The sequence below is a fragment of the Oncorhynchus mykiss genome, chromosome 1, assembly GCF_013265735.2.
Source record: "Oncorhynchus mykiss isolate Arlee chromosome 1, USDA_OmykA_1.1, whole genome shotgun sequence".
Lineage (NCBI taxonomy): Eukaryota > Metazoa > Chordata > Actinopteri > Salmoniformes > Salmonidae > Oncorhynchus > Oncorhynchus mykiss.
Genome location: NC_048565.1, coordinates 744,192 through 771,712, shown reverse-complemented (window position 1 = coordinate 771,712; position 27,521 = coordinate 744,192). Strand labels below are relative to the sequence as shown.

At 44.2% G+C, this 27,521-nt stretch overlaps 1 protein-coding gene across 6 annotated transcripts; it reads left to right on the top strand.

Annotated features, from left to right (window-relative positions):
- The first annotated feature begins 396 nt into the window (after nucleotides 1–396).
- Nucleotides 397–22,272, top strand: rp2 (RP2 activator of ARL3 GTPase). Of its 6 annotated transcripts, none has more exons than XM_036977823.1 (7): nucleotides 397–750; nucleotides 9,740–10,408; nucleotides 13,147–13,261; nucleotides 14,540–14,625; nucleotides 15,284–15,438; nucleotides 15,479–16,958; nucleotides 17,240–22,272. In XM_036977823.1, the coding sequence occupies exons 1-5, from the start codon at nucleotides 580–582 to the stop codon at nucleotides 15,365–15,367; spliced, it is 1,125 nt and encodes a 374-aa protein (XP_036833718.1). In that variant the 5' UTR covers nucleotides 397–579; the 3' UTR covers nucleotides 15,368–15,438; nucleotides 15,479–16,958; nucleotides 17,240–22,272. The 6 variants fall into 6 exon arrangements, with proteins under 6 accessions (XP_036833718.1, XP_036833809.1, XP_036833653.1 ...); XM_036977914.1 differs by having other exon boundaries at nucleotides 15,284–15,558; nucleotides 15,679–16,958; XM_036977758.1 differs by having other exon boundaries at nucleotides 15,284–16,055; nucleotides 16,096–16,958.
- The last annotated feature ends 5,249 nt before the right edge of the window (nucleotides 22,273–27,521 follow it).

The window sequence follows — 27,521 nt, the reverse complement described above, 5'->3', positions numbered from 1 at the left end:
CTTTTGCATGTGAAAACACCATTTTAGTCATTACTGCACGTGCTTAATCTAGCCTAGACTACGAGACATTTGTTTTGAGATTATTTCGTTTTGAGGTTTGAACCGTCACCTTGCTCGTTCCCGGGAGGCAGCCGGTTCCAAAAGGAATGCAATCACCTTTCCCCGATTTAACCCCTCTTACCGGCGGTAAACCGGGCCAGATAATCGAAACCCCTCACTGTTTACTACCCTGTATACTGAGCGCGGCTAAAACAACGCCCAGCTCCCAAAAAGCAGAACACTGATTTGATTGGCTGACATTGTCCACGTTGCCCCCTCCCAGACTGTTGTTGTACTGTGATTCGCTGTTACTAAGTAACGGATTGCAACGTATTGATTGGCTGTTGAACTGTGTAAGGAAAAGGGAAGCTCAAACGAAAGACGTGTTTACGAGTACGTGATAAGAAGCCAGAAACCGAGGAGGCAAGAAGACCGAAATACCTGTACATGTTATACAAAGTAGGCGATAAATCTTCTGGGGACAGACTCTTATCATATTTTCCTATACACGTTTGATTGGTTTATTGTTAAAAGGACAAAATGGGTTGCTGGTTCTCCAAAAAATCCAAGAGAAAATCACCCGAAAAGGAACCTACTCCGAAAACGGTGGAAGATAAGGCGAACAGCAGCAGCAACGCCAACAACATTGACCTCTGCAGCAATACAACAGAGGACCCACCTAAACAATACAGCTGGGACAAACGTGAAAAGGTATGGAGATGATGCATGCATGGCCAGGGAGACTAGCGGCGAGGATGCATGTATGACCAGGGGGATCGCTGAGGATGCATGCATGGTTAGGGATAGAACGAGTCAAAATTCACCCAAGGCTGAAAAACGGCCAAAAAACGTTGGTTGAGAACGAACACTAGCGCCAGGCAATAGCAAATGAATTAAAACTAACCTTCGCTGAGTCTCTTCTGACTGGAATGATCCTTAGAATTCAATTTCCCTAAATGGCACCAAACAAATTATACCTTTTTTTATTTGACCACTACAGTCTGTTCATAGGAAGAAACTGAAAAATAACAACTCGTGTAGAAAGTAAACATCTGCACCTCGATGGTGCCAAGTGTGCTTATGTCTGTATAAGAGGAAGTCGGAAACAAATTGTATCTTGACTATTTCTGGTCTAGCGATCGATGAAACCTTGTGTCATTAGAAAGAGATGATTATCCTGATTATAATGGCGACTTTAAAATATATATACACATTGCGAAATATACCAGCATGCCTCTCTATAAGAAAACAAGGGGGAGCTCTAGCGTTTGATGACAACGGAGTACGCTGCCCAGCATTACACAATTAGAAAGAGGAGTTTCATGATTAAAATGGTGTCCGACTTGTAAAATTCAAATATACACATTGCGAGATATTATGTAAAACAAACATACCTATATTTCCCCTACAGGAAACAATGGGACGACCTGAGAGTTCCATAAGTTTTTTGTTTTGACGTTTTAGCTACCAGAAATTGGTAAACTCATTAGAAATAATAGTTTATCCTGATTTAAAATGGTGTAGAACTTAAAACCATTAAAATAAATGCATTTTGAGATATTTGGTGAAATAGACAGACATTACCATTATTTCGGGAAAATAGGGACGTCTGAAAGTTCCAACAGCAGTCTTTTATTTAACCAGCTTGCCATTTATCTACTACTGTTCGCCTTTTTGTGTTCGCCTTTTTGTGGTTTGTAATGTAGCGATTAAGAGCGTTGGGCAGTAACCGAAAGGTGGCTGGTTCGAATCCACGAACCGACTAGGTAAAAAATGTTGTGTACCCTTGAGCAAGACACTTACCCAGGGTCGCACTGGAAAAGAGCTTCTGCTCATTGACCCTAAGGCAGCATTTCTTAATGCATGGGTCGCGATGTGTCAGAGTAAATGTATGATTATTAGTGCGTCTGCGCACTCTGCTTAGCAGCGGTCTCTGCTCAGTTTGGCAGCTGCGGTAGAGGGAGATGCCCTTGTGCTTCGCGGTTTACCGGATCATTTTCTTGCAGTTTTGTTGTAGATCACTCCGCGACACACGATGCAGCGCTGTCGTTCAGCAGCAGATGATGATGATGATGATGATGTGCTGTCGTTCAGCAGATGATGATGATGATGTGCTGTCGTTCAGCAGCAGATGATGATGATGATGATGTGCTGTCGTTCAGCAGCAGATGATGATGATGATGTGCTGTCGTTCAGCAGCAGATGATGATGATGATGTGCTGTCGTTCAGCAGCAGATGATGATGATGATGTGCTGTCGTTCAGCAGCAGATGATGATGATGTGCTGTCGTTCAGCAGCAGATGATGATGATGATGTGCTGTCGTTCAGCAGCAGATGATGTGCTGTCGTTCAGCTGATGATGATGATGATGATGTGCTGTCGTTCAGCAGCAGATGATGATGTGCTGTCGTTCAGCAGCAGATGATGATGTGCTGTCGTTCAGCAGCAGATGATGATGTGCTGTCGTTCAGCAGCAGATGATGATGATGATGATGTGCTGTCGTTCAGCAGCAGATGATGATGTGCTGTCGTTCAGCAGCAGATGATGATGATGATGTGCTGTCGTTCAGCAGCAGATGATGATGATGATGTGCTGTCGTTCAGCAGCAGATGATGATGATGATGTGCTGTCGTTCAGCAGCAGATGATGATGATGATGTGCTGTCGTTCAGCAGCAGATGATGATGATGATGATGTGCTGTCGTTCAGCAGCAGATGATGATGATGATGTGCTGTCGTTCAGCAGCAGATGATGATGATGATGTGCTGTCGTTCAGCAGCAGATGATGATGATGATGTGCTGTCGTTCAGCAGCAGATGATGATGATGTGCTGTCGTTCAGCAGCAGATGATGATGTGCTGTCGTTCAGCTGATGATGATGTGCTGTCGTTCAGCAGCAGATGATGATGATGATGTGCTGTCGTTCAGCAGCAGATGATGATGATGATGTGCTGTCGTTCAGCAGCAGATGATGATGATGTGCTGTCGTTCAGCAGCAGATGATGATGATGATGTGCTGTCGTTCAGCAGCAGATGATGATGATGATGTGCTGTCGTTCAGCAGCAGATGATGATGATGTGCTGTCGTTCAGCAGCAGCAGATGATGATGATGTGCTGTCGTTCAGCAGCAGATGATGATGATGATGTGCTGTCGTTCAGCAGCAGATGATGATGTGCTGTCGTTCAGCAGCTGATGATGATGATGTGCTGTCGTTCAGCAGCAGATGATGATGATGATGTGCTGTCGTTCAGCTGATGATGATGATGTGCTGTCGTTCAGCAGCAGATGATGATGATGATGATGATGATGTGCTGTCGTTCAGCAGCAGATGATGATGATGATGTGCTGTCGTTCAGCAGCAGATGATGATGATGTGCTGTCGTTCAGCAGCAGATGATGATGATGTGCTGTCGTTCAGCTGATGATGATGTGCTGTCGTTCAGCAGCAGATGATGATGATGATGTGCTGTCGTTCAGCAGCAGATGATGATGATGTGCTGTCGTTCAGCAGCAGCAGATGATGATGATGTGCTGTCGTTCAGCAGCAGATGATGATGATGATGTGCTGTCGTTCAGCAGCAGATGATGATGTGCTGTCGTTCAGCAGCTGATGATGATGATGTGCTGTCGTTCAGCAGCAGATGATGATGATGATGTGCTGTCGTTCAGCTGATGATGATGATGTGCTGTCGTTCAGCAGCAGATGATGATGATGATGATGATGATGTGCTGTCGTTCAGCAGCAGATGATGATGATGATGTGCTGTCGTTCAGCAGCAGATGATGATGATGTGCTGTCGTTCAGCAGCAGATGATGATGATGTGCTGTCGTTCAGCTGATGATGATGTGCTGTCGTTCAGCAGCAGATGATGATGATGATGTGCTGTCGTTCAGCAGCAGATGATGATGATGTGCTGTCGTTCAGCAGCAGATGATGTGCTGTCGTTCAGATGATGATGATGTGCTGTCGTTCAGTTGATGATGATGATGTGCTGTCGTTCAGCAGCAGATGATGATGATGATGTGCTGTCGTTCAGGAGCAGATGATGATGATGATGTGCTGTCGTTCAGGAGCAGATGATGATGATGATGTGCTGTCGTTCAGCAGCAGATGATGCCCTGCCAGCCACTGACTTATCATTCCCACTCGCCATCACTCACCGCTGTCATCAACTGGACTCATGCTAGCTACAAGTTCTGACTGAGCTCAATTGTCATGAAACACAAATACAGTGATGAGTTTCTCTCTTTTTAATACAAACTTTGAGAAGTAACAAGGAGCGCCCACAATGTGTTTTGTGTGGGGAAGTGCTTAACGTTAGTAATGAGTCTCTCAAAAAGCGAACAAATGAATAAAACGCCACGTTCTGACCAAACACCTACAGCATGACGGTAAACCCAGGGAGGTCTTTCAGAACAGGGCAGGCAGGGTGCTTCAGCAAGCAGTGCTTCCGACTGTGGAAAAGTAGGTCAACTAGCAAGACTTTTAAGGATACAGGTATTCTGTGTGTATTTCTTTTCTCTCCTTCTCCCCTCCTCACAGGTGGAAATCATCATTCCCCAATCAGATCGGTCGCTAATCAGAAGACACACCTCCTCCTGTTTCCATTACCCTATCACATTCCCTTTCCCTTGGTTTAAAAACCCTGTTTGCTCTAGAGCTCAATCTCTCTGTCAATGCCATCTGTCTGTAGATCTCTTGGCAATGCCATCTGTCTGTAGATCTCTTGTCAATGCCATCTGTCTGTAGATCTCTTGTCAATGCCATCTGTCTGTAGATCTCTTGTCAATGCCATCTGTCTGTAGATCTCTCTGTCAATGCCATCTGTCTGTAGATCTCTTGTCAATGCCATCTGTCTGTAGATCTCTTGTCAATGCCATCTGTCTGTAGATCTCTCTGTCAATGCCATCTGTCTGTAGATCTCTTGTCAATGCCATCTGTCTGTAGATCTGTTGTCAATGCCATCTGTCTGTAGATCTCTCTGTCAATGCCATCTGTCTGTAGATCTCTCTGTCAAAGCCATCTGTCTGTAGATCTCTTGTCAATGCCATCTGTCTGTAGATCTCTTGTCAATGCCATCTGTCTGTAGATCTCTCTGTCAATGCCATCTGTCTGTAGATCTCTTGTCAATGCCATCTGTCTGTAGATCTCTCTGTCAATGCCATCTGTCTGTAGATCTCTCTGTCAATGCCATCTGTCTGTAGATATCTTGTCAATGCCATCTGTCTGTAGATCTCTCTGTCTGTAGATCTCTTGTCAATGCCATCTGTCTGTAGATCTCCCTGTCAATGCCATCTGTCTGTAGATCTCTCTGTCAATGCCATCTGTCTGTAGATCTCTTGTCAATGCCATCTGTCTGTAGATCTCTTGTCAATGCCATCTGTCTGTAGATCTCTTGTCAATGCCATCTGTCTGTAGATCTCTTGTCAATGCCATCTGTCTGTAGATCTCTCTGTCAATGCCATCTGTCTGTAGATCTCTTGTCAATGCCATCTGTCTGTAGATCTCTCTGTCAATGCCATCTGTCTGTAGATCTCTTGTCAATGCCATCTGTCTGTAGATCTCTCTGTCAATGCCATCTGTCTGTAGATCTCTCTGTCAATGCCATCTGTCTGTAGATCTCTTGTCAATGCCATCTGTCTGTATATCTCTTGTCAATGCCATCTGTCTGTAGATCTCTTGTCAATGCCATCTGTCTGTAGATCTCTCTGTCAATGCCATCTGTCTGTAGATCTCTTGTCAATGCCATCTGTCTGTAGATCTCTCTGTCAATGCCATCTGTCTGTAGATCTCTCTGTCAATGCCATCTGTCTGTAGATCTCTCTGTCAATGCCATCTGTCTGTAGATCTCTCTGTCAATGCCATCTGTCTGTAGATCTCTTGTCAATGCCATCTGTCTGTAGATCTCTCTGTCAATGCCATCTGTCTGTAGATCTCTCTGTCAATGCCATCTGTCTGTAGATCTCTTGTCAATGCCATCTGTCTGTAGATCTCTTGTCAATGCCATCTGTCTGTAGATCTCTTGTCAATGCCATCTGTCTGTAGATCTCTCTGTCAATGCCATCTGTCTGTAGATCTCTCTGTCAATGCCATCTGTCTGTAGATCTCTTTGTCAATGCCATCTGTCTGTAGATATCTTGTCAATGCATCTCTTGTCAATGCCATCTGTCTGTAGATCTCTCTGTCAATGCCATCTGTCTGTAGATCTCTTGTCAATGCCATCTGTCTGTAGATCTGTTGTCAATGCCATCTGTCTGTAGATCTCTCTGTCAATGCCATCTGTCTGTAGATCTCTCTGTCAAAGCCATCTGTCTGTAGATCTCTTGTCAATGCCATCTGTCTGTAGATCTCTTGTCAATGCCATCTGTCTGTAGATCTCTCTGTCAATGCCATCTGTCTGTAGATCTCTTGTCAATGCCATCTGTCTGTAGATCTCTCTGTCAATGCCATCTGTCTGTAGATCTCTCTGTCAATGCCATCTGTCTGTAGATATCTTGTCAATGCCATCTGTCTGTAGATCTCTCTGTCTGTAGATCTCTTGTCAATGCCATCTGTCTGTAGATCTCCCTGTCAATGCCATCTGTCTGTAGATCTCTCTGTCAATGCCATCTGTCTGTAGATCTCTTGTCAATGCCATCTGTCTGTAGATCTCTCTGTCAATGCCATCTGTCTGTAGATCTCTTGTCAATGCCATCTGTCTGTAGATCTCTTGTCAATGCCATCTGTCTGTAGATCTCTTGTCAATGCCATCTGTCTGTAGATCTCTCTGTCAATGCCATCTGTCTGTAGATCTCTCTGTCAATGCCATCTGTCTGTAGATCTCTTGTCAATGCCATCTGTCTGTAGATCTCTCTGTCAATGCCATCTGTCTGTAGATCTCTTGTCAATGCCATCTGTCTGTAGATCTCTCTGTCAATGCCATCTGTCTGTAGATCTCTCTGTCAATGCCATCTGTCTGTAGATCTCTTGTCAATGCCATCTGTCTGTAGATCTCTTGTCAATGCCATCTGTCTGTAGATCTCTCTGTCAATGCCATCTGTCTGTAGATCTCTTGTCAATGCCATCTGTCTGTAGATCTCTTGTCAATGCCATCTGTCTGTAGATCTCTCTGTCAATGCCATCTGTCTGTAGATCTCTCTGTCAATGCCATCTGTCTGTAGATCTCTTGTCAATGCCATCTGTCTGTAGATCTCTCTGTCAATGCCATCTGTCTGTAGATCTCTCTGTCAATGCCATCTGTCTGTAGATCTCTCTGTCAATGCCATCTGTCTGTAGATCTCTTGTCAATGCCATCTGTCTGTATATCTCTTGTCAATGCCATCTGTCTGTAGATCTCTTGTCAATGCCATCTGTCTGTAGATCTCTTGTCAATGCCATCTGTCTGTAGATCTCTCTGTCAATGCCATCTGTCTGTAGATCTCTCTGTCAATGCCATCTGTCTGTAGATCTCTTTGTCAATGCCATCTGTCTGTAGATATCTTGTCAATGCATTTCTTGTCAATGCCATCTGTCTGTAGATCTCTCTGTCAATGCCATCTGTCTGTAGATCTCCCTGTCAATGCCATCTGTCTGTAGATCTCTCTGTCAATGCCATCTGTCTGTAGATCTCTCTGTCAATGCCATCTGTCTGTAGATCTCTTGTCAATGCCATCTGTCTGTAGATCTCTCTGTCAATGCCATCTGTCTGTAGATCTCTTGTCAATGCCATCTGTCTGTAGATCTCTTGTCAATGCCATCTGTCTGTAGATCTCTTGTCAATGCCATCTGTCTGTAGATCTCTCTGTCAATGCCATCTGTCTGTAGATCTCTCTGTCAATGCCATCTGTCTGTAGATCTCTTGTCAATGCCATCTGTCTGTAGATCTCTTGTCAATGCCATCTGTCTGTAGATCTCTTGTCAATGCCATCTGTCTGTAGATCTCTTATTTGGTTTTTGGCATCTACATGTCCTTTGTCCCCACCTGTGAGTATTGGTTTTGTTATGGTGTTCGTTTGACGGTGGGAAGAGGGGGTACCAAGATAAGTCACCCATGGGCATACATTACCCGTAGGAATACTTTGTATAAAAACACTAGTTAGAACTGGGCCGACCACCCATTGTATTTTTGGTTAGTTAGTTAGCTGTTGGTGAAGTAGGCTAGTCTAGCTTAGGGGTGTTTTTGGATACTTATTATTTCTTTCCTTGGGTCCAGATCAGCCCCTTTTCCTGCTCCCCCCCATTACCGTGTGTGTTCAAATAAACCATGAGTGTTTAACGGTAATTTAGTTGTCTGTGGTTATTTCGTTCTCACCGTTACTTTGTCACTATTACACTTTGCATGAGTTATGTTACGGGTCTCGATTACCCCCCCCCCCAGACTGCCGGGCCAAAGGGATTCGTAACGAAGACATTGTTGTGATTTTATAACAGGTGATGATCAGCAGGCATAAGGGAGTACTAACTCTCATAGTAGTAGATGTGAGTTTCTCTTTCAAAAAAAACCCTGGCCTTGTACACATGTAATAGCTAATGATAGCCAAAGCAAGCTAGCTAGCTACTGATGGTGCAACCCTAAGTAACAGTACAGATTAAACATGATCATGCCCACTTTACATCTTACTGTAGAAATTATTGTTGAAAACTAGTCTCGGTTGGAACTGTTTGTTAACATGCAAGTAATAACAGTTTATTCTGAACTAGATTAAACTGTCTCAAAAAGCCTCTTGCTTCAAACACACTCCCACAGTTCTGGGTTCTACAGCAGGAAGTGGTCTCCTGCCTGACTGAGAAAGCAGTAGGGCTTCAAACACACTCGCACAGTTCTGGGTTCTACAGCAGGAAGTGGTCTCCTGCCTGACTGAGAAAGCAGTAGGGCTTCAAACACACTCGCACAGTTCTGGGTTCTACAGCAGGAAGTGGTCTCCTGCCTGACTGAGAAAGCAGTAGGGCTTCAAACACACTCACACAGTTCTGGGTTCTACAGCAGGAAGTGGTCTCCTGCCTGACTGAGAAAGCAGTAGGGCTTCAAACACACTCGCACAGTTCTGGGTTCTACAGCAGGAAGTGGTCTCCTGCCTGACTGAGAAAGCAGTAGCTGTTCTGATCCAGTTTGGCACCACATACAGTCCCCAACGGCAGGGTTCTCAAGTACGGAAACGGTGTCATTGCTGAGTATGACCTCAGTGTTAAACTGTCAAACTGAGCCCAGAATAGACCTGCTTGTTGAGAACTTGAACCAGCCACAGACATCTCATTAGGTGTGTGTGTGATGTGATCAATCTGTTTATTCCAGTTCAGAATGAAACATGATTTATTGTATTTTAACAGCAACATTTCCAACCTAGACAGATATGTAAGAGTGTTTTTAATGGGGGGAAATGAACATGAATATATATTTATACGAATATTTAATGTTTTTGTCTATATTGCATTTGTTTTAGGCATAAGGGTAATGAAATGTACCGATATTTCCTAAGCTTGGGTCCCAAGAAAACACATTTCTCTTTTGGGTCCCGGGCTGAAAAAGTTTAAGAACCAGTGCCCTAAGGAACTAATGTCTGTCTCTATGCAGATTGACCCTAAGGAACTCATGTATGTCTCTATGCAGATTGACCCTAAGGAACTCATGTCTGTCTCTATGCAGATTGACCCTAAGGAACTCATGTCTGTCTCTATGCAGATTGACTCTAAGGAACTAATGTCTGTCTCTATGCAGGTTGATCCTAAGGACTTCATGCTAACGGGGCTGAAGGATGCCACAGTGGGCCGTCTGCCAGGCAAGCTGAACGGACAGCAGTTTGTCATCCAGGACTGTGACAACTGTAAGATCTTCGTGTTGGACCACTCCGCCACCATCACCATCGACGACTGCACTAACTGCTGTATCGTTATGGGGCCAGTGAAGGGCAGTGTGTTCTTCAGGGACTGTAAGGACATCAAGTGTGTGGTGGCCTGCCAGCAGTTCAGGACCAGGGACTGTCAGAAGATGGAGGTGTTCCTGTGTTGCGCCACTCAGCCCATCATCGAGGCGTCCACAGGGATGAAGTTCGGCTGCTTCCAGTACTACTACCCCGAGCTGGCCTTCCACTTCAAGGACGCAGGCCTCAGCATCTTCAACAACAACTGGAGCAACGTCCATGACTTCACGCCCGTCTCAGGGGAGACCAACTGGAGCCTGCTGCCTGAGGACACTGTGGTGTTGGACCATGTTCCAGCCCCTGACCCGGAGTCAGAGTTTAAATCAGTCCGGGTCTCAGCTGAGGCATCCCGCAGCATCGTACCCATGACCAAAGGAGGCAGACGCAAGGAGAGTGACGAGTCCTGTCTGTTTGTGTTCTTCTCTGGGGACTACACCACTGCTAACGCCCGGAAACTCATTGATGAGGTGAGGAGGAGGTAGAGGGGAGGAGAGGAGGATAAGAGAGTCTGCTCAATGACTTAAAGTAATACAAAAAATGAGGGAAGGTTAGACACTTTGTCATGCAGTTAAAGGTCTCCTTCCCTTGCTGCAATGGTTCTATTTTTGGCCTTTCCATTAAGGTCCTTCTGATCTAAACTACTGGTCATCCTCCAGATGAGGAAGTGACTCAAGGTCCTTCTGGTGTTGGTGGGTCATCATTGTTTACTAGTCTGTTGGTGGGTCATCATTGTTTACTAGTCTGTTGGTGGGTCATCATTGTTTACTAGTCTGTTGGTGGGTCATCATTGTTTACTAGTCTGTTGGTGGGTCATCATTATTTACCAGTCTGTTGGTGGGTCATCATTGTTTACTAGTCTGTTGGTGGGTCATCATTGTTTACTAGTCTGTTGGTGGTTCATCGTTGTTTACTAGTCTGTTGGTGGGTCATCATTGTTTACCAGTCTGTTGGTGGGTCATCATTGTTTACTAGTCTGTTGGTGGGTCATAATTGTTTATTAGTCTGTTGGTGGGTCATCATTGTTTACCAGTCTGTTGGTGTTGGTGGGTCATCATTGTTTACTAGTCTGTTGGTGTTGGTGGGTCATCATTGTTTACTAGTCTGTTGGTGTTGGTGGGTCATCATTGTTTACTAGTCTGTTGGTGGGTCATAATTGTTTACTAGTCTGTTGGTGGGTCATCATTGTTTACCAGTCTGTTGGTGTTGGTGGGTCATCATTGTTTACTAGTCTGTTGGTGTTGGTGGGTCATCATTGTTTACTAGTCTGTTGGTGTTGGTGGGTCATCATTGTTTACTAGTCTGTTGGTGTTGGGGGGGCATCATTGTTTACTAGTCTGTTGGTGGGTCATCATTGTTTACCAGTCTGTTGGTGGGTCATCATTGTTTACTAGTCTGTTGGTGGGTCATCATTGTTTACTAGTCTGTTGGTGTTGGGGTGTCATCATTGTTTACTAGTCTGTTGGTGGGTCATCATTGTTTACCAGTCTGTTGGTGTTGGTGGGTCATCATTGTTTACTAGTCTGTTGGTGTTGGTGGGTCATCATTGTTTACTAGTCTGTTGGTGTTGGTGGGTCATCATTGTTTACTAGTCTGTTGGTGTTGGGGGGGCATCATTGTTTACTAGTCTGTTGGTGGGTCATCATTGTTTACCAGTCTGTTGGTGTTGGTGGGTCATCATTGTTTACTAGTCTGTTGGTGGGTCACCATTGTTTACTAGTCTGTTGGTGGGTCATCATTGTTTACCAGTCTGTTGGTGTTGGTGGGTCATCATTGTTTACTAGTCTGTTGGTGGGTCATCATTGTTTACTAGTCTGTTGGTGTTGGGGTGTCATCATTGTTTACTAGTCTGTTGGTGGGTCATCATTGTTTACTAGTCTGTTGGGGGGTCAACATTGTTTACTAGTCTGTTGGGGGGTCACCATTGTTTACTAGTCTGTTGGGGGGGTCATCATTGTTTACTAGTCTGTTGGGGGGTCATCATTGTTTACTAGTCTGTTGGGGGGGTCATCATTGTTTACTAGTCTGTTGGGGGGTCATCATTGTTTGCTAGTCTGTTGGTGGGTCATCATTGTTTACTAGTCTTTTGGGGGGTCATCATTGTTTACTAGTCTGTTGGGGGGTCACCATTGTTTACTAGTCTGTTGGGGGGTCACCATTGTTTACTAGTCTGTTGGGGGGTCATCATTGTTTACTAGTCTGTTGGGGGGTCATCATTGTTTACTAGTCTGTTGGGGGGTCATCATTGTTTACTAGTCTGTTGGTGGGTCATCATTGTTACTATGCAGCTGTGCTGCACCCAACTGGTTGATCTTATTAAGCTGTGGTAAGCTTTTCACCTCATCTGTAAAATATACTACAGCAGATGTTCCCAAACTGCTAACAGTCCCCTACCCCTTCAAACATTCAACCTCCAGCTGTACCCCCTCTAGCACCAGGGTCAGCGCACTCTCAAATGTTGTTTTTGGCATCATTGTAAGCCTGCAGCACACACACACTACACAACACATTTATTAAACATGAATGAGGGTTTTTGTCACTACCCGGCTGAAGGGAAGTGACGAGCTCTTATAGGACCAGGGCACAACTGATAATAATCAACAATTATGCTCTTCATTTAACCATCTTACATAAAACCTTATTTTCTTCATAAAAAATTGTGAATAACTCACCACAGATTAAAGAGAATGGTGTGCTTGAAAGGATGCACGTAACTCTGCAATGTTAGGTTGTATTGGAGAGAGTCTCAGTCTTAAATAATTTTCCACACAGTCTGTGCCTGTACTTAGTTTTCATGCTAGTGAGGGCTGAGAATCCACTCTCACATAGGTACGTGGTTCCAAAGGGCATCAATGTCTTAACAGCACGATTTGCCAAGGCAGGATACTCTGAGCGCAGCCCAATCCAGAAATCTGGCAGTGGCTTCTGATGAGTCTTTCGATGAGGCTCTCTTGTTCAGATATCGGTAAGTGGACTGGAGGCAGGACATGAAAGGGATAAACGAATCCTGTTGTCATCCGTTTCGGGAAAGTACCTGCATAATTGCGCACCCAACTCACTCAGGTGCTTCGCTATATCACATTTGACATTGTCCATAAGCTTGAGTTTATTTGCACACAAAAAATCATACAATGATGGAAATTGAATGTAGTTGGCCTCTGGGAAAGGGTTTAACGGTGTCATTGCTTCCTGTCTGTATTAACTCCAGGCCTCTGGGAAAGGGTTTGTGCTGATCCAGACTAAGGAAGTGTCCATGCGCCCCGAGGACGTCAGTAGAGTGTTCCAGAACGATGCAGAGGGACTCCTCGAGTGGATCACCAACGGTAAGGAACACCGACTGTCCCTCCTTATTCTCTATACAGGGCACTACTTTTGACCAGGGCCTGCAGACAATCTGCATATCATCTGGGTTAATCATTCAATAGTTGGTTTGAGGCTAGGGCAGACATCGGTTTGAGGCTAGGGCAGACATCGGTTTGAGGCTAGGGCAGACATCGGTTTGAGGCTAGGGCAGACATCGGTTTGAGGCCAGGGCAGACATCGGTTTGAGGCTAGGGCTGACATCGGTTTGAGGCTAGGGCTGACATCGGTTTGAGGCTAGGGCTGACATCGGTTTGAGGCTAGGGCTGACATCGGTTTGATGCTAGGGCTGACATCGGTTTGAGGCTAGGGCTGACATCGGTTTGAGGCTAGGGCTGACATCGGTTTGAGGCTAGGGCTGACATCGGTTTGAGGCCAGGGCTGACATCGGTTTGAGGCCAGGGCTGACATCGGTTTGAGGCCAGGGCTGACATCGGTTTGAGGCCAGGGCTGACATCGGTTTGAGGCCAGGGCTGACATCGGTTTGAGGCCAGGGCTGACATCGGTTTGAGGCCAGGGCAGACATCGATTTGAGTCCAGGGCAGACATCGGTTTGAGGCCAGGGCTGACATCGGTTTGAGGCCAGGGCTGACATCGGTTTGAGGCCAGGGCTGACATCGGTTTGAGGCCAGGGCAGACATCGGGTTGAGGCTAGGGCTGACATCGGTTTGAGGCCAGGGCTGACATCGGTTTGAGGCCAGGGCTGACATCGGTTTGAGGCTAGGGCTGACATCGGTTTGAGGCTAGGGCTGACATCGGTTTGAGGCTAGGGCTGACATCGGTTTGAGGCTAGGGCTGACATCGGTTTGAGGCTAGGGCTGACATCGGTTTGAGGCTAGGGCTGACATCGGTTTGAGGCTAGGGCTGACATCGGTTTGAGGCTAGGGCTGACATCGGTTTGAGGCTAGGGCAGACATCGGTTTGAGGCTAGGGCTGACATCGGTTTGAGGCTAGGGCAGACATCGGTTTGAGGCCAGGGCAGACATCGGTTTGAGGCCAGGGCAGACATCGGTTTGAGGCTAGGGCAGACATCGGGTTGAGGCCAGGGCTGACATTGGGTTGAGGCCAGGGCTGACATCGGTTTGCTGTTTCTGGTTCTCTGTGATGTATGATGACCTTTGAACCAAGAGAAAGTGGGGATAAGATCCCATTAGTTGAAGGAAAGAATTGTGTTAATGAGTTGGTTTAGTGCTTATGATGATTAGGCATGCATTTCTGAACTGCATCTCTTGTTGCCACAGGCCCAGTGACAGCTCTGGAGTTGAATGGGGACGGGGTAGTGGAGGCCTGCAAGAGCATGGCCAGTGACATGTTCAGTGGAACCAAGGTAACAGCATTCCTGACATCTCTAGACTAAACATTTATTGTTGTGCCTACTGAGTGGTCTAAGGCACTGCATCTCAGTGCTAGCTGTGTTACTGGTTCTAGTCCAGGCTCTGTCGCAGCCTGCCGCAACCGGGAGACCCATGGGGCGGCGCACAATTGACCCAGCGTCGTCCGGGTTAGGGGAGGGTTTGGTCGGCAGGGATGTCCTTGTCTCATCGTGCACTAGCGACTCCTGTGGTGGACCGGGCGCAGTGCACGCTAACATGGTCGCCAGGTGCACGGTGTTTCCTCCGACACATTGGTGCGGCTGGCTTCTAGGTTAAGCTGGCATTCTGTCAAGAAGCAGTGCGACTTGGTTGGGTCGTGTTTCGGAGGACGGCTCTCGACCTTCGCCTCTCCCGAGTCCGTACGGGAGTTGCAGCGATGAGACAAGACTGTAGCTACCAGTTGGATAATACGAAATTGGGGAGAAAAAAAGGGGTTATCATTTATATACTTTTTTACATTTATTGTTTTAATGTCAATGAAACTAACCTGGTAAAATATCATTTTAAAAAGATCTCAGGATTTGATCAATTGTACTGAAAGTGTTAGTCTGAACTGTACGAGCTAATAATATAGTACCTGTGTGTGAAGTAACTCTGTCCTATTCCCTGCAGGTGTTTGTTTCAGACAACAGAAATACTTCCTCTCGAGATGTGGACAACTTCTTCAACTTCGCTGACATGCAGATGGGCTTGTAATTGAGTCACTGTATGACAATCAACTTACTACACAACCAAGGATTTTTTTGTTATATTTTTTATACTAGTAGGTAGCGGAGAAGGACAGGTTAATCATCAGAATGATGGTAGGTAGCGGAGAAGGACAGGTTAATCATCAGAATGATGGTAGGTAGTGGAGAAGGACAGGTTAATCAACATAGTGATGGTAGGTAGTGGAGAAGGACAGGTTAATCAACATAGTGATGGTAGGTAGTGAAGAAGGACAGGTTAATCATCAGAATGATGGTAGGTAGTGGAGAAGGACAGGTTAATCATCAGAATGATGGTAGGTAGTGGAGAAGGACAGGTTAATCATCAGAATGATGGTAGGTAGTGGAGAAGGACAGGTTAATCAACATAGTGATGGTAGGTAGTGAAGAAGGACAGGTTAATCATCAGAATGATGGTAGGTAGTGGAGAAGGACAGGTTAATCATCAGAATGATGGTAGGTAGTGGAGAAGGACAGGTTAATCATCAGAATGATGGTAGGTAGTGAAGAAGGACAGGTTAATCATCAGAATGATGGTAGGTAGTGAAGAAGGACAGGTTAATCATCAGAATGATGGTAGGTAGTGGAGAAGGACAGGTTATTCAACATAGTGATGGTAGGTAGTGGAGAAGGACAGGTTAATCATCAGAATGATGGTAGGTAGTGGAGAAGGACAGGTTAATCAACATAATGATGGTAGGTAGTGAAGAAGGACAGGTTAATCAACATAGTGATGGTAGGTAGCGGAGAAGGACAGGTTAATCAACATAATGATGGTAGGTAGTGAAGAAGGACAGGTTAATCAACATAGTGATGGTAGGTAGCGGAGAAGGACAGGTTAATCATCAGAATGATGGTAGGTAGTGAAGAAGGACAGGTTAATCAACATAGTGATGGTAGGTAGCGGAGAAGGACAGGTTAATCATCAGAATGATGGTAGGTAGTGGAGAAGGACAGGTTAATCAACAGAATGATGGTAGGTAGTGGAGAAGGACAGGTTAATCATCAGAATGATGGTAGGTAGTGAAGAAGGACAGGTTAATCAACATAGTGATGGTAGGTAGTGGAGAAGGACAGGTTAATCATCAGAATGATGGTAGGTAGTGGAGAAGGACAGGTTAATCATCAGAATGATGGTAGGTAGTGGAGAAGGACAGGTTAATCAACAGAATGATGGTAGGTAGTGGAGAAGGACAGGTTAATCATCAGAATGATGGTAGGTAGTGAAGAAGGACAGGTTAATCAACATAGTGATGGTAGGTAGTGGAGAAGGACAGGTTAATCATCAGAATGATGGTAGGTAGTGGAGAAGGACAGGTTAATCAACATAGTGATGGTAGGTAGTGGAGAAGGACAGGTTCATCAACATAGTGATGGTAGGTAGTGGAGAAGGACAGGTTAATCATCAGAATGATGGTAGGTAGTGGAGAAGGACAGGTTAATCAACATAGTGATGGTAGGTAGTGGAGAAGGACAGATTCATCAACATAGTGATGGTAGGTAGTGGAGAAGGACAGGTTAATCAACATAGTGATGGTAGGTAGTGGAGAAGGACAGGTTAATCAACATAGTGATGGTAGGTAGTGGAGAAGGACAGGTTAAACAAACTTAGTGATGGTAGGTAGTGGAGAAGGACAGGTTAATCAACATAGTGATGGTAGGTAGCGGAGAAGGACAGGTTAATCAACATAGTGATGATAGGTAGTGGAGAAGGACAGGTTAATCAACATAGTGATGATAGGTAGTGGAGAAGGACAGGTTAATCATCAGAATGATGGTAGGTAGTGAAGAAGGACAGGTTAATCAACATAGTGATGGTAGGTAGCGGAGAAGGACAGGTTAATCATCAGAATGATGGTAGGTAGTGGAGAAGGACAGGTTAATCAACATAGTGATGGTAGGTAGCGGAGAAGGACAGGTTAATCAACATAATGATGGTAGGTAGCGGAGAAGGACAGGTTATTCAACATAGTGATGGTAGGTAGTGGAGAAGGACAGGTTAATCATCAGAATGATGGTAGGTAGTGGAGAAGGACAGGTTAATCAACATAGTGATGGTAGGTAGTGGAGAAGGACAGGTTAATCAACATAGTGATGGTAGGTAGTGGAGAAGGACAGGTTAATCAACATAGTGATGGTAGGTAGCGGAGAAGGACAGGTTAATCATCAGAATGATGGTAGGTAGTGGAGAAGGACAGGTTAATCAACATAGTGGAGAAGGACAGGTTCACTAGTTATAACGAGCAGCCAGGGGGGGAACGCTGTATTAGTTATTTGGCTATTTGAATTTCTTGAAATTCAAGAAAGTATTCTCTTGTTTATATTGTGTATATTTTGGTCTTCGCTGTTCTGTTAGGTAATTTTGGTGTGTGTGTGTGTGTGTGTGTGTGTGTGTGTGTGTGTGTGTGTGTGTGTGTGTGTGTGTGTGTGTGTGTGTGTGTGTGTGTGTGTGTGTGTGTGTGTGTGAAACACACATTGAAACCATTGTGGTGAATGATTGGTGTAGAGTGAAGTTGCCCCTAGATTCTGATCTTGAATCAGTTTTGCATTTCCCCCACTGTTTTATGTTAGGATTTGTGGAGATGAAGAGCTGATCCAAGATCTGTTCCTAGGGGAAACTTTACCCCGTACATCATGTGTTTTCTCTTCTGTATTTGTTAGGGTCCTTGCTATTTGGGATGCTTGGGACGTCCTGTCATCCCATTCAAGTTGAAATTTAAACTAGTCTAGGTAAGGGATAAGGTTCGGTTCGAGGTTAAGGGCTCAGACACAGCAGTAGTGTTTTCTGGCCCAGAGTACTTGGCCCCTCTGAATGTAATTTGTGAACTGAGTGCGCACAGATTTTACATGTAGAATCAGGTGAAATGTGTCTGTGGTCATACAGACATAAAGGCTGGTCCCTAAAACACAGTGCGCTGAACGATCGACAGACGAACGCTAAATCCCCATTCGGTGCCATATGTGCAAGCCTTTCAAGTTAGGTTTAGGGTAGGGACGTCCCAACCATTCCCGATAGCAATAACCCATTAGTTTGTGTGTTTGGTTGAGCAGCAAGACACCGGGACTTCCTTAGTGGTTACCTGAGTTACCTGTGTTTTTTCCAGACACGTTGTCAGGGTGATACTGGTGTAAATAGCTGATTGGACAATGCTGTGATTGAGTACAGGGGTGTATTCACTAGGAAATAAACAGAAGCAAGCGGGACAAAATGGGGAGGAGACCTACCTAAAAAAAATTTTGCTACAGTTGGTGTGCACAAATAGACACCTCAACACTTTGGTTACACCAATGTAGACTACACCTATTATGTAAATAATTATTTCACATATTTTAGTTAATGTTTTTTGGGGGGTGGGGGTGAATTAAATAAATGTTCTTAGAAAGCATTTAGAATGTATTGAAGACAGGAAGAGATGTGGTAATGTTGTTTTCTATGGGACCAGACAGGAAGAGAGGTGGTAATGTTGTTTTCTATGGGACCAGAAAGGAAGAGAGGTGGTAATGTTGTTTTCTATGGGACCAGACAGGAAGAGATGTGGTAATGTTGTTTTCTTTGGGACAGAACCTCATCCCTGTGATGAAATTCCTGCTTCTCAAATGGCGCCCTAGTCCTCTACTATTGACCAGGGTAATGCACTATAAAAGGACTAGGGTGCCGTTTGGGAAGCACGGTATACTTTAACATTTTGTATTTGTTGAAGATTGGGACTTTGTATTGCTAAATGTTTCCTATTGTATCTCTGTAGAATCAAATGAGCATGTCATTACTAATATATTTAATATCCATTTGTATGTGTTGTGTTTGAGATTTTACTGTGGGAGATGTTTCTGATTTACACTACCTTCTCAGTAGCTTGATTTCCATCCAATTGGCGATGTGATTTCTATGGGAATATTCTAGAATCCGCGTAATGAAAATATCCACATTTTCCCACCAGTGGAATGTTTGCACCTGATGGACTTGTTGCAGATCAAGAACTGTTCATGACACCATCTGTTCAAGAACTGTTCATGCCATCTGTTCACACAGTTTTAAAGTTTATTACCTGCAATTCTACGCATCTTGTCATTGTGATGCAAATAATAATTTGCTGTTTTAAAGCACATTTTCTTGGAATTCTATACATTTTGCCCTGTCTCATGTGTATTCATGGGATATTTGAGTGACAAGAAAAATACAACAATATCTATGTGCTAAAAAACCTAACTGATCTGTAGGCGGGTTGATCTGGACATTTCTGACAAGTTATAAATATCTCTCTAAGAGGAACTGGTGATGCACCACCTTGTGCTTTCTACTATTACAACTCTCAAGAGGAAGTTTACAGCCGGACTGAGTTCCCCGCGGTTTGGGAACCACTGGGCTAGTCTGCATGATGAGATTATTATCGATTTTAATATTTTTATTTGTCAAACGGCCGTAAAGCATCGATCATCATGTCACCAGAATAAGACCCTCCATTTATTGGAGAAGAGCATCACTGTGCACTTCGTACCACCCTCTGAAGTTGATCATTGATTTCATCTGTAATAAACTGCATGGTTTCCTGAGTCGTGGTAGAACCCCATGTCATCGTGTGACTCCAACTTGACCTTGATATGCTGGTGATTATATCAATATTTCCTCATAAAGGCGTTTCCACCGCTATTTCTTGGGTAATACATTTTACCGACACTAAAAGGTCCCACCATGTCAAATGGACAAATTATCTGTCTGCATTTATAAAAGTGTACCGAAACTTCCTGTTTCCAATATAGCTGTTATTTTTTAAATGGTATGACCACTCCTAAAATCTGTGGATGGAAATGTGGTTTATGTTACAAACTCTTGGTGAATGTTTTTTGTACAGTGTGGTAATTTATCACATCTTATCCAGAGCAATTAGGGCTAAGTGCCTTGCTCATGGGCGGCAGGGTAGCCTAGTGTGTGTTGGACTAGTAACCGAAAGGTTGCAAGTTCAAATCCCCGAGCTGACAAGGTACAAAACTGTCGGGAAAATAAGAATTTGTTCTTAACTGACTTGCCTGGTTAAATGAAGGTAAAATAAAAAATAAATGGGCACATTTACAGTTTTTATTTTACCTAGTTGGCTTAAGGATTCAAACCAGCAACCTTTTGCTCTTAACCTCTAGGCTACCTGCTGCCCACAGGATGTGAGGACTTGGTGGACTGTAGGGTGCTTTATTTTACCAGGTAGGTTGACTGAGAACACATTCTCATTTACAGCAACCACCTGGGGAATAGTTACAGGGGGGATGAAGGAGCCAATTGGAAGCTGGGGTTTATTAGGTGGCCATGATGGTTTGAGGGCCAGATTGGGAATTTAACCAGGACACCCCCTACAATAAGTGCCGTGATATCTTTAGTGACCACAGAGAGTCAGGACACACAAAAGATGGCACCCTACACAGGGCAATGTCCCCAATCACTGCCCTGGGGCATTGTGATATTTTATTTAGACCAAAGGAAAGAGTGCCTCCTACTGGCCCTCCAACACCACCTCCAGCAGCATCTGGTCTTCCATCCAGGAACTGACCAGTACCAACACGGTATAGCTTCAGAAGCGAGCCAGCAGTGGGATGCAGGTGGTATGCTGCTGGCTAGTGCTCTGAGAGATTGCTAGGGGGCCGGACATCTGGCCACTCTCTTGACTATACAGGCCACACAAAACTGTCAGTCTCCCTCAAGCAGTGGCAGAGAGCAACATGGGCACACAAAACTCAGTCTCCCTCAAGCAGTGGCAGAGAGCAACATGTCTCTGCCCATCAACAACTGGACTCACTCATATCTCTGGACTTGTGGGATGGTGTGCATGCCCAAAGTGAGTTGTGTGACGTACATATTGTTCTCAATACTTAGTTATTGCTTTATTTATGCTTCCTCTGTATAGCTTGTAACCCATAAACATGTTCAGGGATGATATGTCCTCTGTATAGCTTGTAACCTATAAACATGTTCAGGGATGATATGTCCTCTGTATAGCTTGTAACCTGTAAACATGTTCAGGGATGATATGTCCTCTGTATAGCTTGTAACCTGTAAACATGTTCAGGGATGATATGTCCTCTGTATAGCTTGTAACCTGTAAACATGTTCAGGGATGATATGTCCTCTGTATAGCTTGTAACCTGTAAACATGTTCAGGGATGAAATGTCCTCTGTATAGCTTGTAACCTATAAACATGTTCAGGGATGATATGTCCTCTGTATCGCTTGTAACCTGTAAACATGTTCAGGGATGATATGTCCTCTGTATAGCTTGTAACCTGTAAACATGTTCAGGGATGATATGTCCTCTGTATAGCTTGTAACCTATAAACATGTTCAGGGATGATATGTCCTCTGTATAGCTTGTAACCTATAAACATGTTCAGGGATGATATGTCCTCTGTATAACTTGTAACCTGTAAACATGTTCAGGGATGATATGTCCTCTGTATAGCTTGTAACCTGTAAACATGTTCAGGGATGATATGTCCTCTGTATAGCTTGTAACCTGTAAACATGTTCAGGGATGATATGTCCTCTGTATAGCTTGTAACCTGTAAACATGTTCAGGGATTATATGTCCTTTATACAGTCCTTTATTACTGTTGGTACAGCTCTTGTCATATCGTATGTACAGTATATTCATATACAGTATAGTTCCTGTGTGTTAATTCTTGGGCTGCTTTATTCCCCTCTAACCGGGGGGTGGGGGGGGGTGTCAGTGGGTCAAAACGAGTCAAATATATAGAGCCGGGTCTCTCTCTTTCACTCATAATGCCCAAGGTAACTTCTGGATTATAAACTGGGGTTCACCTGGTTGGAAGATATTGTAATGAAACAGGTGGGGACACAAACCCTTAACCTTTCATCCTTGACATCTTGATTAAACCTGTTGTCTGTTGACATTTCTCTACAATTATATTTGTTTGTGTCAGAAGCAAATGTTTACTTGTTGACTGAAACAGATACTTTGCTGTCCTTTTAAGTTTCATAACATGCAGTACATATTTCCACAGTGTTGTATGATGTGCCATATCCAGTGATGTAAAGTACTTAAGTAGAATTACTTTAAAGTACTACTTAAATCGTTTTTGGGGTATCTGTACTTTACTATTAATATTTTTGTCAACTTTTACTTCACTACATTCCTAAAGAAAATAATGTACTTTCTTACTTACATGTTCCCTGACACCCAAAGGTACTCGTTACATTTTGAATGCTTAGCAGGACAGAAAATGGTCCAATTCACACACTTATCAACAGAACCTCTCTGGTCAGTGTGATGCCCCTCCCACTCTGTCTGCCGAATTCTTTCTCTTTGCTCTTTCCTTAATAGGCTGTCAGTGGGCGGAACCGGGAGGGTCGTCAGCGACATGGGACACACCTGGGCCCGGGTGTGTCCCGGTATAAATGCACCTCTTTCCCATTCATTGCGGATACTCTCTCCATGCAGACACAGATTTTGGTTGTGGCAGTGGTTTTTGTGGCTGTTTGCGTTGGCACTTTTCAACACCCCTCATTATCCCATGTATGCACGCAACCACTCACGTACACTACTGATTACACACCATTGTTCATTATATTTAGTGTACTTTAGATAAATATATTATCCCTTTTTGTTACGGACTTTGAGCCGGTTCGTGACAAGTGGGGCTCAGCTGACATTTTGGCAAAAATAACTTTGTTGATTTATGAAGGACTAACACACTAGTTTCATTTGGTTTACTAGTATGTGTGTTGTGTTTGGGAGAAAATGTGGAGGTAACTTAAAACTCTGTAGGGGCTTTGTTTGCATCTTTCGTTTGAGTTGTACTGCTTGCCTTTGTTTGTTTGGTAAACTTGCCACTGCGGTGGATAGTTGGTTGTGTGCTGTGTTGGAGAGAGTACACTGGTTTGTTTCCAGGCCCCTGCCCAGGCTGGAGACTCTTGCTCTACTAGCTGTTGGGACACCGGTCCAAGTACAGTCGGCTGTGTACCTCAGTGGGAGATTTAGGTAGGGTGGTGACACTTGCTACCCGGAGCTATAGCCTTTATTCCCCTGTTAGGCTTAGTGATGTTTCATTTTGGGCATGGTTATTTAGTTTTGTTGTTTGTGTGGTGTCTGGACTGAGCAGTTGTTTCGGGGGCACATCTGGGGCTTGGGGGAATCTGCTAGTGTGCTGGGTGGTTATTTCCTTGGGTTGAGTTACTGTAGGTTTTGGGGAAGCGCCATAGATATCTCAGCTGTCTTTTGTGGTGCCCATTGTCATTTCGCTGGTTGTGGTCCAGTCTGTGTTCAGCAGAGAAGAGCGAGAATTATTTTGGTATTTACTTCTGACTATGGTGTCTAATGTAGACGAGTTCATTCACTTTCCATCAGAGGAACTGTTAGTTATGTACTAAAGAACAACTGTTGAAGGTTGCTGAACACTACCAGGTTGAAATTGTTGAGTTTATTGTTGAGTTTATTTTATTTTTACAGGGACAGTGCACATTAATCAACGTTTCAGTAAAGGTGCCGGTTTTAGCCAGCCGGCTAATTTTCAACCGCAGTCCCGGGGCAGGTTATTAAAAACAATAACAATACAGACAATAGTAACATAGGACAAGCAAAATGTTGCATACAGACAGAGCAACATAGGACAAGCAAGACGTAGCATACAGACAGAGCAACATAGGACAAGCAAGACGTAGCATACAGACAGAGCAACATAGAACAAGCTAAATGTTGCATACAGACAGAGCAACATAGAACAACCAAAATGTTGCATACAGACAGAGCAACATAGGACAACCAAAATGTTGCATACAGACAGAGCAACATAGAACAAAAAGCAGCAAGACAAAATTCATAAAAGCAACAAAGTGTTTCTACACCTCACAAGCTACAGACAACATGGAAAGCAACAACACACAGCTAGGGACCATGTTCACAAATCTGATTGACCTTTAGCCATGTCTTCATGCATCTTGTGAAAGTGTGATAGGTGGTGCAGTTATGTGTGTCTGATGGCAGTGTATTCCAGACATGGGAAGCTCTCACAGAGAAAGCAGATTTACTAAAGGTGCTTTTCCTTAAGGGAACTATACAGTCACCTCTCATGGCAGACCTTGTGGATCTGCTGCCATATGTTTGGGTGTTCTGTGAAACAAAATTACTGAGTGGAGGGGGAGCCAGGCCATTTAGGATCTTGAATACAAGACATGCGTCGGTGTATTGCACAAGATTTTCCCAACTCAGGAGCTCATGCTTTCTGAGGATGTAACAGTGATGATGGCTATTGGGCTTCCTATCAAGCACTCTGAGAGCCTGTTTGTAGACAGACTGAATGGGTTTTAATGTTGTACAGCAAGCTTCGGCCCAACTAGTCAAGTAGTATGTGAAGTGGGGGAGTATCATAGATTTGAAGTACAGTTTTGCTACCTCTGTAGTCAAACAATTTCGTATAAATCAGAAATTAGCTAGGTTGAATTTGGTTATTTGAATTACCTTTTTCACATGCTTTTTAAAAGAGAGGTTGGAATCAAGTATGATGCCAAGGTACTTAAAATACGATACCACCTGGAGCTTCTCCCCTGACACATAGACATCTGGCTCAGTAGCATCTGTTGCCCTCTTTGTGAAGAACATGCAAACAGTTTTTTTCACATTGAGATGCAAACACAAGACACTGAGCCACTTTGTAACCTGGACCATTACAGTAGTGAGTTCTTGTGCAGCTTGTTGTTTACTCTTTGCATGCACATATATCACTATTATCTGCATACATATGAACTTCAGACCCAGTACAGACAGAAGGCAGATCATTAATGCACAGGCTGAACAGGAGGGGCCCCAGTATTGACCCTTGGGGCACGCCCACATCATAGCTAAGAGTGGGCGACAGCTCATTGCTCACTCTGACACACTGAGTTCTGCCTTCAAGGTATGATTTCATCCATCTAAAGGCATCAGGGGAAAAGTTGAACTTGGACAATTTTGCGATGAAAATCTCATGGTTAACAGTATCAGAAGCCTTCCTTAGGTCCAGAAACACAGCCCCAACAACGCCCCCTTTGTCCATCTTGGACTTCACATTTTCCAGAAGAAAGCAGTTGGCTGTTTCTGTGGAGTGTTTCGCTCTGAAGCCAAACTGCATGGAGTGTAATGTGAAGGGGCTGTTGTTGAGGTGGGCAATCAGTTGTTCTGCTACACACTTTTCAACAACCTTTGACACCACAGGTAGTATACTAATGGGCCTGTAGTTACTCACGTCAGCAGGGTCACCTGATTTAAAGATGGCCGTTATTATGGCCGACTTCCATACCCTTGGAAACACCCCGAGACCAATAGTTGTGTTGGTGACCTTAGTAATGGGGCCAATGAGTGACTGTAGTTTTTAAGAAAGATAGAGTCCAGCCTAAACACATATTTGGCTTTAGAGTTCTTTAGTGAGCTAATCACCTTGTTCACCTTTGACTCAGAAACCTCCCTAATGATGAAGACAGGTTGAGTGTCATTCAGTAGCACTGAGCCCAGGAATCCAGTGGAGGGGTTCTGTGTCAGTACCCTGACAGAGTCAATAAAGTAGGAATTGAAGGCTATTGCTATTTCAACTGCATCCTGTGTTAGATTGTTATTCACCATGATTTCTAGTATTTTTGCAGTGTTACTATGGTCTTTCCCTGTTAACTTTTTTAGATTCTCCCAGATCAGTTTAGAATTTCCCTTTGCTTCACCAATTATGTTAATAAAAAAGTTTGCCTTGGCCTGTCTGATTTCTTTCATCACCTTATTTCTCAACATAGTAAACCTACGTCTGTCATGCTCTAATATGGAGCTCAGGGCTATTTTTAGAGCATAATCTCGTTCTTTCATCAATTTCCAGATTTCTCCATTTAGCCAAGGAAGAGTGCTCTTTTGGCCAGGTTTGGATTTGATTTTCTTTAGGAAGCCATTTATTGTAGTCTGGATTGTGGATAGAAAAACCTGACTATCAGCTTCCACGTCTGTATAGGACAAGAGATCATTCCAGTTAATTCCCTTAATTGCGTTTTCAAAATAGCTTAATTCACTCTTATGTATTCTTAGTTGATCCGGCTTTCTAACAGTAGAGAGGTTAAACCTGCTCTTAGCTTTCTGGCTATAAGAGTCAGATTATGATCAGATAGCCCAGTAACCATATTGAATGATTTAGTCACTCTCTCTGGTTTATTACTGAACACCAAATCAATCTGTGTTTTAGAGCAACAAGTCACCCTGGTTGGCCCTTTAACTAGCTGTGTAAGGTCAAAGGTATTAGTGATCCGTTTGAGGGTTTTCCTACAAGACTTGTCTTCATAATTAATGTTAAAATCTCCCATTAAGATGACCTCTTTCCAAAAGTCACATTCCCTAAGCATGTTATTAAACTGATCAAAAAACACACTTTAGTAACACAAATTAGTGATAAATGTCTAAAACATTCTATTAGGTTAATATTGAAGGCGAATCTGATGGAGTGGTATTCTTGAAGTTACCACTGGGCCAGCCTCTGCTGAGGACTCGCCGTCTCCCCGTAACGTTACAATGGCTGCTCCATCGGTTAGTCCTAGTAGTCGTCTTTTTGAACAGCAGAAAGAACTGCTTCTGTTACAGCTAGCGCATGATCATGGGACGCTAGAGCATGATCGTGGGACGCTAGCGCATGATTGTGGGACGCTAGAGCATGATCGCGGGACGCTAGAGCATGATCGTGGGACGCTAGAGCATGATCGTGGGACGCTAGAGCATGATCGTGGGACGCTAGAGCATGATCGTGGGACGCTAGCGCATGATCGTGGGACGCTAGAGCATGATCGTGGGACGCTAGCGCATGATCGTGGGATGCTAGAGCATGATCGTGGGACGCTAGAGAATGATCGTGGGACGCTAGAGCATGATCGTGGGACGCTAGAGCATGATTGTGGGAAGTATGAAAAGGAATTGGTGTTTAAACAGGATTTGGAGTGTGCTAAAATCAAGCTGCAACAAGAGCGGCTAGAGCTGGTTAGGGAAGGAAAGCTCTCAGGAGAGAGTTTGCTCTGGGAAGGTGACCCAGATTTACCTAGGGTTCGTTCCTCTTTTGGTCGTGCCCCGGACACATTTGATATTGTTGGGAACTTACGGTTGTTGCCTCAATTTAATGAAAAGGACCCTGATACATTATTTTCGTTG